This window comes from Lates calcarifer, linkage group LG11 (genome assembly GCF_001640805.2).
Source record: "Lates calcarifer isolate ASB-BC8 linkage group LG11, TLL_Latcal_v3, whole genome shotgun sequence".
NCBI classification, from domain to species: Eukaryota; Metazoa; Chordata; class Actinopteri; family Centropomidae; genus Lates; species Lates calcarifer.
The window spans coordinates 15,909,577-15,921,643 of NC_066843.1; the positions used below are offsets into that span (position 1 = coordinate 15,909,577).

Sequence of the window (12,067 nt, forward strand, 5' to 3'; positions counted from 1 at the left end):
GCATGAGGCTCATAGACAGACCTACAATGTGAAGAAAAAGTTTCAAGATCAAATGTAACACGATCACCATAAAATGCTATGCTAGTGTTAGATCATAGTATGTTATATATTACCCCCCATCTACTTCTGCCTCTCTTACTCTGTATGCTCTCTCTCTCCCTCTCTCTTTTCCTCTGTGTGAGTTTCAGCTCCATCCTATCTTTCCCCCCAACTCACTCACTCTCTCTCTCTGTCTCTCTCTAAATGACTCATTCCTAGTAATATGAGCCTAGGGGTTAACAGTGAAAATATAACAGAGGTAACAGACACCCTGGTGTCCTTAACGTCAGCAAAGGGTCCACTGCTGTGTTGTCACTGGCAACTCATCATAAATAGAGAGAATTGCTGAACGGCAATGAGTTGCTGTGTAGAAAAAACAACATCACAACACTCTGTGGCAACACATTACATAATCAACCACTGGCTACTCAGAGAAGAAAGGTAATCCCTGATGGCTACCCCCACCCCCCACCCCCCTTATGAAATTGCATTTGTTTGTTTTTTTTTTGAAGAAACTCTGGGATGTAGCATTCCCCAGCACCCTGCTAGCACTTTTCTACAAGTAAAAACACTGTATGGACACACACTCTTAGAAGCCAATGTGATTAAAAGTTTATATATATGCAGTATCAGTATATATGGTGGCCAATATGTTACCAGAAAACTGTTTTTACACTGTGACATGTGCCACTCACTACAATTCTTTATTAATTTAGAGAGTCAAAAATGTTAGAGGTGTGTGTGTGTGTGTGTGTGTGTGTGTGTGTGTGTGTAAAAAAAAGAAGTAGATCCAGTACTGATCAGGCTTGAGGCCTGGTATTGACCCAGTGTCTGACTTCATGCATGCTGACATCCCACAATGACTTAGTGACAATGTGTGAGTTAGACTTTGCTCAGATTATAAGACTGATCCCTCTCATGTATCAGAGCCACATGAAAATGTTATGTGATTAGTGCACTCTTACAACATCTATGTAAGGAAAACACTATCAATTATTGCCAAGTGGGTAATAAGCTAATAATATATAAACTAATATTTGCATAGTTACATTTGGTTACATTTGTCATAACAAAGTATTAGTATTATTCTGACAGTGTTAAGATTTAAAAATATACAATACTGATGGTTAAAAATGCAATTGTGTAAGTGTTCACTCATCAATTTTCCTCAACTATGTTTATCAATAGAAAGTAAAAAGATCACATCTTTTGTCAAATGAAGTACTGCCTGACATTACAGTCTGTTGTACACATCACAACTGTCTGTGCACTCTTCCACCGTTAGACAAAACCATTACAATGATGGGCTCAACTCACGGTTCTGCTAAAAAGTACACCAGAACAGAAAACTAAATCAGACAACTAAATGCAGTTTATTTAAAAAATATGTGTTGGTGTTCAAGTCTCCTACTTGTCATCACTTTAAAACTAAAAGTAGCTGGTTCCTAAGTCTATTATTTATGGGATGTTTTTGTAAAAACTGATAATTTTTCTCAAATTGGTGTTTGACTTTGCGTTACACACGTCATACATATCCTGTACCTTGTACTTGTTTCATATAAGTCAAAAAGCACCAAGATAAAACATTTCCATCACAGTTTCCATTAACAGTTTTCAGCTTTTTCTGTGTTTTTAGGGGAACATTGACCTTCAGTTAATGGCTGCGAGCACTATTACAGACTTAAAAATAAATCTCATTTTTCCTTCCTGAAGCAGCCCCCAAAAATGTTATGGTAATGTCTGTTGACATGACAACTGATCTGAGGCCCTGACATCTCCCCGGGTGCACTAAAGTCTGCTGGCCCTCCTTTAGCACTGCTGCTGAATTTCTTACTTAACAACTACACTGTTGCTTGCCTTGGCTTATAAGTATGCTCATAATGACTACGTCATACACACATAATGCTAAAGGACTGATGCTAAAACAACATAAGGGTTTTCCCACCATTAACCATTATGTGCTTTTGTTAACTTATATTGTCATTTATATTGTCAGGTGAACATTTCAAATTCAATCAGCAACAAGCTCATCCATACAAAGTAGGGCCAAACATCCTTGTTGGTAAAACATGTTGGAAAAAAAACAGTGTCAAACAAATAGTAATAAAAAGCAAAGGCCACAATGCCAGGGTTTTTTTTTTTTTTTTTTTTTTTTTTTGAAGAAACTCTGGGATGTAGCATTCCCAACCCTGCTAGCACTTTTCTACAAGTAAAAACACTGTATGGACACACACTCTTAGAAGCCAATGTGATTAAAAATATGTTATCTAGGGTGATCGAAACCTACACAAATTAAAGCTGAGACTTGGCACTTTAATGTAGTATCCAGTATTTTATTTCAAGCTGAATGTGCTGAAACTCAGAGCCCGAACAACAAACTGTCCACATACTTCAGATGTTAACTGTATACCTGTACTTTACACCTGTGCACCTTTAACTGACATCCATCATTCTGCATAGTGAAGGCTGAACATTCAAGTGAACTAACAATTTTTGGAATGGAGGGTGACTTTAAAACTGTAACCTCAACGATCATTATGTGAACAACACACCATGTGTCTTCAGTGTTATGAAAATCAACTTGTATCGACTGAAGTGATTTAAACTTAGTCAATAACAGTAACACACCTTTGAGGATCATAACTATAGAGTACAGTACTATGAACACTGAAGTTACAGGATCTTTGTAGCAGCTTTTCTCTTCACTGATTTGTGTGTGTTTTTGACAGAAGAAATTTGTTCACTTCTTGTTACCAATAAAGGAGTGATTTTGTGCTTGAACTTATCAAAAAATGTAGTGTCAACATTTTCTCATAGTGCTTTTACCATTTTACCATTACTTAATGGATGTTCAAAATTAATCAGATGTGAGTTGTAAAATGCCATCACCAGCTTAGTTAGAATCTTGATGAACTATAACTAGAACAGATGATGAGAATGTTCAGTTATCACATCATCACTCTAGAACTCTGACAGAATACTGTACATTCTGGTTGAAGCCTGATCTACAGAGAACAAACCTCATTTACCTTCATGACCTTGAACCGAGTACCGTCTCTGTCTTTTGTGAACGTACAACTGTTATTAACGACGAACTGATATGACGACCACTATTTTAACTTCAACTTCTACTTTAACAACTGTGACTGCTGTCTTTGCTGCAACTCAACAACAAATGGACCCACAAAGACACCTGGTAAGATTTTCTCATTTGACCTGGAGAAACTTTTTTTCTTCACTGTGCCTCTGATACTTGGCAGATTACATTAGATTAGATTCAACTTTATTCTCATTGCACAGAATACAAGCACTGAGACAACGAGATGTAGTTAAAGATTGAACCAGAAAAAACAGTGAAGTGCAGAGTAATGTGCATAGTAAAGATCTGTAAATAACAGGTGGGGTGAATATGAATTGTCTAAAAAATGTACAATGTGAACAGTATTAACAGAAATAGCAGTTCTAGTGCAGTAGCTCTGTGTTGAGGAGTGTTTCCAGGAGTCCTGTCCTTAGACTAAAGTAGATTCAATTGTATAAATAAGTGTACATGTTGTGTTAAGGTGTGACTGGACTTTTAGCCTTGAACTACATGTATGTTTCTATTTTTCAGGCATTTGGACAAATGCCATTCACTGCTCCCTTTACGGGCGAGTCGCTGCTCCCCTTTACAGGCAAGTCACTGCTCCTTTTACAGGCAGCACAGTTCAACCCTGCTGTAGTACAGCTGCAGCAGACTGTACAGAGCCTAAGAGATGCCCCTCTACTCCGCCATCTCTGAGATAAAGGCTGTGAAGGAAGAGAACAAGCTCTTAAGGAGCAAGTGAGGAAGATGGAGAGGAAGCACAGAGAGGAGCTGAAAGAAAAAGATGAGCTCCTTAACAGAGAAGTCAACCAAAAGGAGGGCTCGTACTCAGGCTTATGTCAACTGCCTGGACCTGCTCAATAGACCAAGAAAAGGCCCTTAAGAGTGCAGAGCTGAGAGGTAAAGCTCTAGAGTCAAACCTGAGATGGGAGCTGACTCTCAAAGAAGAGAAACATCAGGAGGAGAAGAAATACAAGGAGGAAGTGGAAGAGGAGACCAAGAGGAGTGAGGATGGTTGGAGGAGAATGGAGAGCCACCTCAGAGAGGAGCTCAATCATAAAGATGAGCTCCTTAAAAAAGAAACCAAAAGGTTCGCACTCAGGCTTATGTTGACTGCATGAACCTGCTCAGTCAAAAAGAAAAAGATCTGAAAGAGAGTGAAGAGCAGACACATGACGTCTTAGAGAAGAGTCTAAAAACTGGAGCTGGCTCTGAAAGACCAGAGAGAACAGGAGGACAAATACAAAGAGAAGGCGGAGGAGGAGACTAAGAGGGCTGAGGATGAACTGAGGAGGATGGAGAGCCAGTTCACAGAGGAGCTGAAAGAAAAAGATGAGCTCCTAAACAGAGAAATCAACAAAAGGACGGCTCATACTCAGGCTTATGTTGACTGCATGAACCTGCTCAGTCAAAAAGACACGGAGCTGAAGGAGAGCGAGGAGCAGACACGTAAAGCTTTAGAGAAGAGTCTGAGCCTGGAGCTGGCTCTGAAACAACAGAGAGAGCAGGAGGAGAAGAAGAGCCAAGAGAAGATGAAGAACAAAGACAACGAAAAGCTGGAGAAGAACCAAGGAGGTGACAATGGTCATAGGAGGATAGAGAGCCAGCTGAGACAGGAGCTGAAAGAAAAAGATGAGCTCCTGGAAACAGGAATCAAAAAAAAGGAAGGCCTGCACTAAGGCGTACCTGGACTGCCTGGTCCTGCTCAGTCAGAAAGAGAAGGAGCTTCAGGAGAGAGAAGAGCAGAGACGAAACGCCTTAGAGAAGAGTCTGAGACTGGAACTGGCTCTAAAACAACAGAGAGAGCAGGAGGAGAACAAGAGCCAAGAAAAGATGGAGAACCAACACGATGAAAAGACGGAGGAGGAGACAGAGAGGAGTGAAGCTAAAGAGATGAACAAGAAAAAGAGAAACCAAAGAAGAAGAGGGGGAAGAAAAAGAACAGGGGTTAGCCACAACAGAGGATCCCTCCCTCTGAAACCCCACCCTCTTTCCCCCCATCTTACCTTACCCACTCCCCTCACCCTCCTTCCCCTTTCCTACCCTCTCTTTCCCTCTTACCCCTTTCTCTTTTACCCCTTTACCCCTCTTTCCCCTCTCTCCCCCACCTCTTTCCCTCTCCCTAAAACAAACCCTTCATGTCTTGTTTGTCATGTGTGTTAAATATATGTTTTCAAATCATTTGTGAGGACTGTGATGTTTCATGTCAACTCTTCAGTTCAGTTCTGTTGAAGTGAATTACTCTACATCTGCCTGTGTACGCCTTTCTGAATATAGATACAGGATTCCTGGCTCTACAGTATTACAGTATATGTGTTGGTGGAACAGATCAGATATGATCATCTTCTCTTTTATATCTTTAAATTTGTTGTTTGTTTTAGATGTCAAGTAGAAAACAGGAGTTAAATCAGTCTTAATGCTCTAAAAGATCACTGGATCTGCACAGTTTACTCAACAACAGAGAATAAAATATTATTTAGATGATCTGATTTAAAAAGCTCTGTCCCTAATGGTAACACACCTGAATCAACTGCGTTCAAAAAACAACTTCCACCTCTGGCCATCAATGACCCAAAAGAAATATTCCATAAAATAATACAGCACTGTCCACATGGTTGGCTGTGGTTTTGGTTTTATACCCCTCAGTTCAAATTTAGGGAATAGCCCTTTAATGGCTAAAGACTGCCAATCACCTTTGTATAAAATTGCTCAAAATATAATGAGTGGGTTAATGTTCGAGGATGGACCTTATGTAATGTCACAGTGTTAACTTTCAGACCAAAACATAAAGATAACTGCTGCTAAGAGGTTGGCAGAGGAAGGAGCAGACTGTGTGAGGCCTATTTGTTAAAACATACTGAATCTTCAAACAAAACTTATTTTATACCTGAACTTACTTGTTATAAATGAGTCACACACAAACACAGACACACACGATGGCATCTCGCTTCATAAACACTCATGTCAGCGTTAAATGTGACACAACAGCATTTGCACTGAAGAAGAAACTTTTCATGCAGTATAAAGCAGCTGTGGACGACAGATACTGTGACAATCACTCAGAATAATTTATAGATAAAAGCAGACTGATTAACTGACGTTCCTGCTTTAAACACAATAAACTTTAACTTTTTAATGATGATTTAGACTCTTCTCCTCTGGTTGGAGAGTGGTTAACACAGTTGATACATCACATAAGTTTTTGTCTTGATATTCTCCTCTGCCATATGTATTCAAAGTCTGTCTGCATCTCCTGCCCCCGTAGGAGACGTACAGACTAGACTATACGTGCTTTGCCTCCTCCATTATAAAATCTCTGCTCAAGTGTTCAGAGACGTGATTTGCCCAGGAGATAAAAGAGTCACTGAGAAAGATGAATGTATGAGGTGTTCATCACTTCTGCTCATGTCACAAAGCTGTTCCGATTAAATGTGTCGCCGCATGTAAATACCAGACTGTGTTTAATCACATCCCATGTAAACACTTGACCAGAAATCTTCAATCAGAATGATTCAAATCAGAATGAAAAACGTGTGCATATAACTGCTATTTATGACACGACAATCACTGTGGGGGGGGTGGGAATCAGCACAAAATCCTGACCCTTCAGAGCAATGCTATAAATACAAGGGTTACACAGACCCAGACCCTCTTCCCTGTGGTACACTTGCTTTTTCCAATTTTCAGGTTAATACCTGAAGTGGAGTAGCACGCCTCAGGCTCAGCCCAGGGAATACTTTGTTTGCCTACAATATGGTGTCGCTAATGATCCAAATTAGAAACAGTCTCACACTTAAAGCGACACCATCATAAAAAAGCTGCTGCTGTTATTTTTGGTCCACCAAAACAGGTCTGTGACTCATTTCAGGTCCTTACTCGTAGTATAAACATGGCCACAGCACAGCCACATGGGATTGATTTCACAGCAGATGATCATCCTGACATAGACAGGGACTCCTCACAAAGACCTCCCCATCATGCTTAAAGCTACATCTACTTCATGGGACATTACACAGGAGGACAGGAGGGGCGACGTTGGCTCAATTTAGCTCCAGAATATCCCAGCGTGTTTGTGTTGGAATGTAAACAATGTATTGAGTGCTGGTTATTCAAACAGTTGTCACTGTGTCAACTCAAAAAGGAAAACCTGACATTGCTTTCTGCAGCTTTGATAGCAGCAAATACTCACAAGTCACAAAGCACATTTACTGCATCTGCTAAGAAATCAGTGGAGAAAAGTGGAAATCCATCATGATTTAGCATAGTTATAATTCATTATTACATACCTGGTCTTTATCTGATGTTAAACGAGCTCTCAGGGACTTCCATCTCACTGGATCCACTTACACTGAAGCCAAATGAGAGTAAATAACAATAAAGATAGCATTAGAGACAGGAATGAGTAAACACACACACATTGTATATAATGGTCAGTTTAGATTCATCCTCTTGTCACATTTTTGAATGAGAGCAAGTGTCTGTGGAAACAGGTGGAGTATTTAACAATGAGATACTGAAAATAAAAGCCCAATAAAAGAATTTCAAAATAAACCTCACTCTCTATAATTGAGTTTTGTGATAGAGCTGTTGAGTATTACTACAACCAACACTGAATGCTCTGTTCTCAAGGACAACTGACTGTTGAGGATGTTGAGTCCAGCTGTGTTTGATCTTTACTGCATTTGAAAAGATATGATGTTAAAGATCCACAGTCAGGTGAGGAAGGAGGACAGAATTTGGAACTTACAATCATATTTTCAATCACTAGATCCATTCTTCATTAGTTTTTGTTGACTTAAACTACACAAAATTATAAATGAGAAGACATTATTCATGAGCAAAATTGTATTAATATGATAGCTAATAAAAATATTGCTGTGGTTCCACAGAGTTACTGAAAAGCCACATAACTAATGTTAAATAGTGACTGTGAGAAGTGTTTGGGAATCCCTGGGTCTGGCAGTCTAACATAAGGCAGTCCCCAGGCAGCTGTCAGGTTGAGCTAATTACAAGCAACGATCCGCAAACAAGAACATCGTGCTACAGTGCGGTGGTATGACGCAGCATGCAGTGCAATCAGTTGGAAGCTATGCTGTAAATACGTACCTTGGTATTATCTTTGCTCCTGCACGGTGTCCATTTTATTGTCCACCTGATACGAATTCAACCAAAAGACGAGCAAGTTTGTGCGACACACATGGTGAGGTAAACCAGGATGAGAAAAAATTATATCCTGTTAAAACTTTCAAAATACAACTCTAACTATTGCCCACATCAGGAGGAAAGTTTTAGGACAATATCTGCAATTGTTTTAAAAGGAATTTCGTCTCACCTCCGGTATTATTGTGTGTTTCTGTGTGTAACCCAGCATCTTAAAATAGTCCCTCTGTTGATACAAATAAACCGTGGCAGACGATGGAGTGGCTTCACAGACATCAAGTATTAGCCCATTTTATTTTTGCGGGAGTGTCTCCCCTCCTTGCTGCCTCGCTGCTATTGGTCTGACAGTGATACGTTCATGGGACTCTCACCTGTCCTGATAAGAGGATGCACCTTAAACTACACCTGAAAAGTATTTAGTAAGTTTGTTTGCTTTGTATCCGCCAGCAACGAAACACTAGAACACGTGGAGTTTCATGAATGTAGGAAGGAAAGTAAAAAAAATAAGTAGCAGATTATTATTATTGTGCTTTTATACATTTAACGATGGTAAGTTAGGTTTATTTATACAGCACCTTTCTGGATCAAAAATGCTTCACAGTATAAGATCTATAGCAACGAACAATAAAAGCAAAAAATACAATACAAAACATACAAATGTAAAGACACACCTAAACAGAGGTAGAAAAGAGTTGGTTTGTGCGTGATTAAGAATGGCTACTGTTTTTTATGGTTAAAAAAATGCACCACCAGAGAGCGACAAAATCAAGCACTTCGACGACCGGGTGGAACGATTCTCTTGGTCGCAGAGAAGAGAGTCAATAATAATGACGGACCAATATGGCGGCAAAACATTGAGCTGAACAAGTATCATGCAACTTTATTAAAATATATGTCATTTAGCTGTAATTCTTTACATATTCATGCGACAATGTTCATATTGAATCGGAAAAAAATGTCAAATTATTCAGAGCAGTAATCTGACAACGGACATAAACGCTTGCTATCTTAACGTTACAGGTAGTTAACCATAACGATTCATTAAGAGCCACTGGAAACAAGTTAGTTAGCTGGTTAACAGGGTTAAATATGTGGGGTGAAATTGAACCTCCCGTTAAAACACAACCGAGTCCGTGTGGGAGTGAAGACAAGAGCAAATTACCAGACGAACCGTTGACACGGTCCCAGAGATGTGACTTAAACAGCCTCACAGACACCAAGCAGCCGCTGCAACACACCCAGGTGAGATCCACAGCATTAGCTCTGTTTTTATAAACGTATAAAGTAAATACGCTCACTTATTACTGGTGTAAGAGCTAATATCCTGTTTAACTGCTCGTTCAGTGCGTGAGCCAGGGTGAGTCCAGTTCTGTAAACGCCATGGTAGAAGCCATAGCCTTGAGTGGGAGCCTGGTGAAAAGCCAGCAGATAGGAGACGCTGAACTGACCCTAGAGCAGCGCAGAGAGGAGCTTCTGCATCAGTACAGGAACAAACCACTGGTTTTCCTGGAGAGGTACCATGTATGTGCACACAGCTGAATGTGTTTATCTGCCCACATATTTGAGTGTAATTTTGGACACTGCTTAATAATTGTTCTATAAAGCCCCAGTACCATAGACATTGGTACATTAGCCATGGTTCTGTGATGTTTACATGAGAAGTTATTAAGCAGTTAATAAAGGTAAGTAACATTACGTTGTCCTGTCAGTTTTTATGTCTGATACAGGCAATTTCCAGACAAAAATGAAAACTGGTTATGGAAAAAAAGCTCTCTTATTTTAGGACTGGTCTTTATCCTTACCAGTTATCCTGATATGTATCATATACTACCTCATTTGGCAAAGGAACTCAGCATACTATCAACATAACAGGCATAAAATATAGGCCATTGCGTTAAACACTATCTACTCTCCCCAATCTCCAGGCCTGTCTGAAGCCCCAGCACCTGTCAGCGTTTGATCACGTAAGCTCAGACCCACGGGCACAGCACTACAGCAAAGTGATACAGACACGATCTGCAGGATGCACCAACAGGACCAGGGTCCGAAACCAGCGCTACGCTGCCCTCAGAGCTCTGCAGAGGGGTAGGGGATTCACTTGCCACTAGTGGTATCACACAGATGGTTTTGGTTTTACTTTGAAAAGTTTTAGATATCCACTGTGGAAACATCTGCTGATTTCTCAACAATCTTTCCACCAAGCATTGGTACCTGATAACATTCAACAACTTACCCTTCCTCTGCTCATCTGCTGTACCTCCTCTCCTAGAGGGTCAATATTTCAGTGAAGAACAGATGCGAATTAGAGAGCCGTTGCTGTATGAACAATATATCGGTCAATACCTGACTGACGAGGAGGTGAGTTTTACTTCTTCAGTTACAGTTCAGTGTAGATTTAGGAAGGTTTTCTTTAAAATTTTTGGGCTATTTTCTGGCTAATTTAATCAATTCTTTAGATGCTGGAGCGCTCCCAGGGGGCCATGTTGGACGGTGCAGAGGGGGGACCAGGGGCACCAGCGGGTGGCACGGGAGGGCTCGCCCACCTCCTCCTCAACTCCTACCAGGAGCGTCTCATCCAGAATCGTCTGCAGGAGGAGCAGGAGAGAGAGGAGGGCGCACAGGAGGAGGAAGAGGATGAAGAAGACGACGGTGAGAGGGGGTTACACAAAGTGGTTTCACTGCTTTCGTTTCTGTCATTTTTGTCAACACGTCTGTCTCTCTGCTCTGTGTTCAAACTTGTAGATGATAGAGTCCAGGAGAAGGAATGGGAGCCTACCCCCGAGGAGAAGGCTCTGCTCAGAGAGGAGTTCATCAGCCAGATGCACCAGCGCTTCCTAGATGGCAAAGACAAAGATTTCAACTACAGGTCAGCGTGCCACCACTGACACTCAGAGGTCAACACTGGATGGCGTACTAGCCAGCTTAGAACCAATTTAAGTGGACGTAACAATTGTCAGTCAAGTACCTCAGAATACCAGTGTGAATAAAATCATCTACTAAATCCTGATCAGGATATTTGGGCCTATAAGTTAAGAAAAACTTGGATAATGCAATGGAGCAATAGTTGATGACACAATGAATTTCCTCTGACTGAGCAGGCTTTTTGAAAATGTTATTGCTGTGATAATTAACATGGTTTTATGTTGGATTAAAAAAATCAAGAGCTTTTAAATACAAATAAAGGTGTGCTTTCTCAACAAGCTGCTAATAATATTGAAATCCAGTGGTAAAGATATAATATAGTAACTAATAATAAGTTAATGATAAGTGATAATGATAAGTCACAGTAATTACCGAAAAGAAAGTATTTACTCAAACATGAAGTTCTCAATAGAAATTATGAGAAAAATCACTAGCATCAGGTTAAGGTGTGTATTCTAAGTATTTGTGTGTGTGTGTGTGTTATAGTGAGGTGGATGAGAACCCAGATTATGACAACTTGGACATCGTCAGCAGAGACGCTGAAGACAAATACTTTGATGAAGACGATGAGGTGGAAGAGGATGAAGAAGATATGACAGAATAGCAGCTGTAGTAGAGTTTAACTGCTCTGATTGAACTGTAAATACAAATGTACAAAATAAGGATATGTATTCTATCTTTTAATGTTACACCTGAATACAAATACAGCTGGTAATAAATGTTGTTTCTGGGTCATTGGCAATTTGAGAAATTCATTGGCAGTACACAGAATCTTACTAGGATTTCTATACCAACAGATTTATCACAAATTTAGTCAGCTTCAGATTGTCATGGCAAGTTTCACTGAGCCAGACACAAATGGAA

At 40.2% G+C, this 12,067-nt stretch overlaps 2 protein-coding genes across 3 annotated transcripts in view; one reads left to right on the forward strand and one right to left on the reverse strand.

Annotated features, from left to right (window-relative positions):
* LOC108881108 (myocardin-related transcription factor A) overlaps positions 1–8,958 on the reverse strand; it is an 86,709-nt gene extending 77,751 nt beyond the window's left edge. The window contains exons 1-2 of one of the 2 annotated variants that reach the window (XM_051073668.1): positions 8,228–8,958; positions 7,408–7,469 (exon numbers count right to left, since the gene is read on the reverse strand). The gene's annotated coding sequence lies outside the window, so the exon portion shown is untranslated. Of the gene's footprint in view, positions 1–4,807; positions 5,014–7,407; positions 7,470–8,227 lie in introns of those variants that run through there. The other variant, XM_051073669.1, reaches the window with a different exon arrangement.
* A 146-nt stretch (positions 8,959–9,104) lies between these two features.
* ccdc97 (coiled-coil domain containing 97) lies at positions 9,105–11,945 on the forward strand. The gene is made up of 7 exons (XM_018667732.2): positions 9,105–9,523; positions 9,626–9,802; positions 10,207–10,366; positions 10,551–10,639; positions 10,738–10,930; positions 11,024–11,147; positions 11,690–11,945. The coding sequence occupies exons 1-7, from the start codon at positions 9,371–9,373 to the stop codon at positions 11,805–11,807; spliced, it is 1,014 nt and encodes a 337-aa protein (XP_018523248.1). The 5' UTR covers positions 9,105–9,370; the 3' UTR covers positions 11,808–11,945.
* The last annotated feature ends 122 nt before the right edge of the window (positions 11,946–12,067 follow it).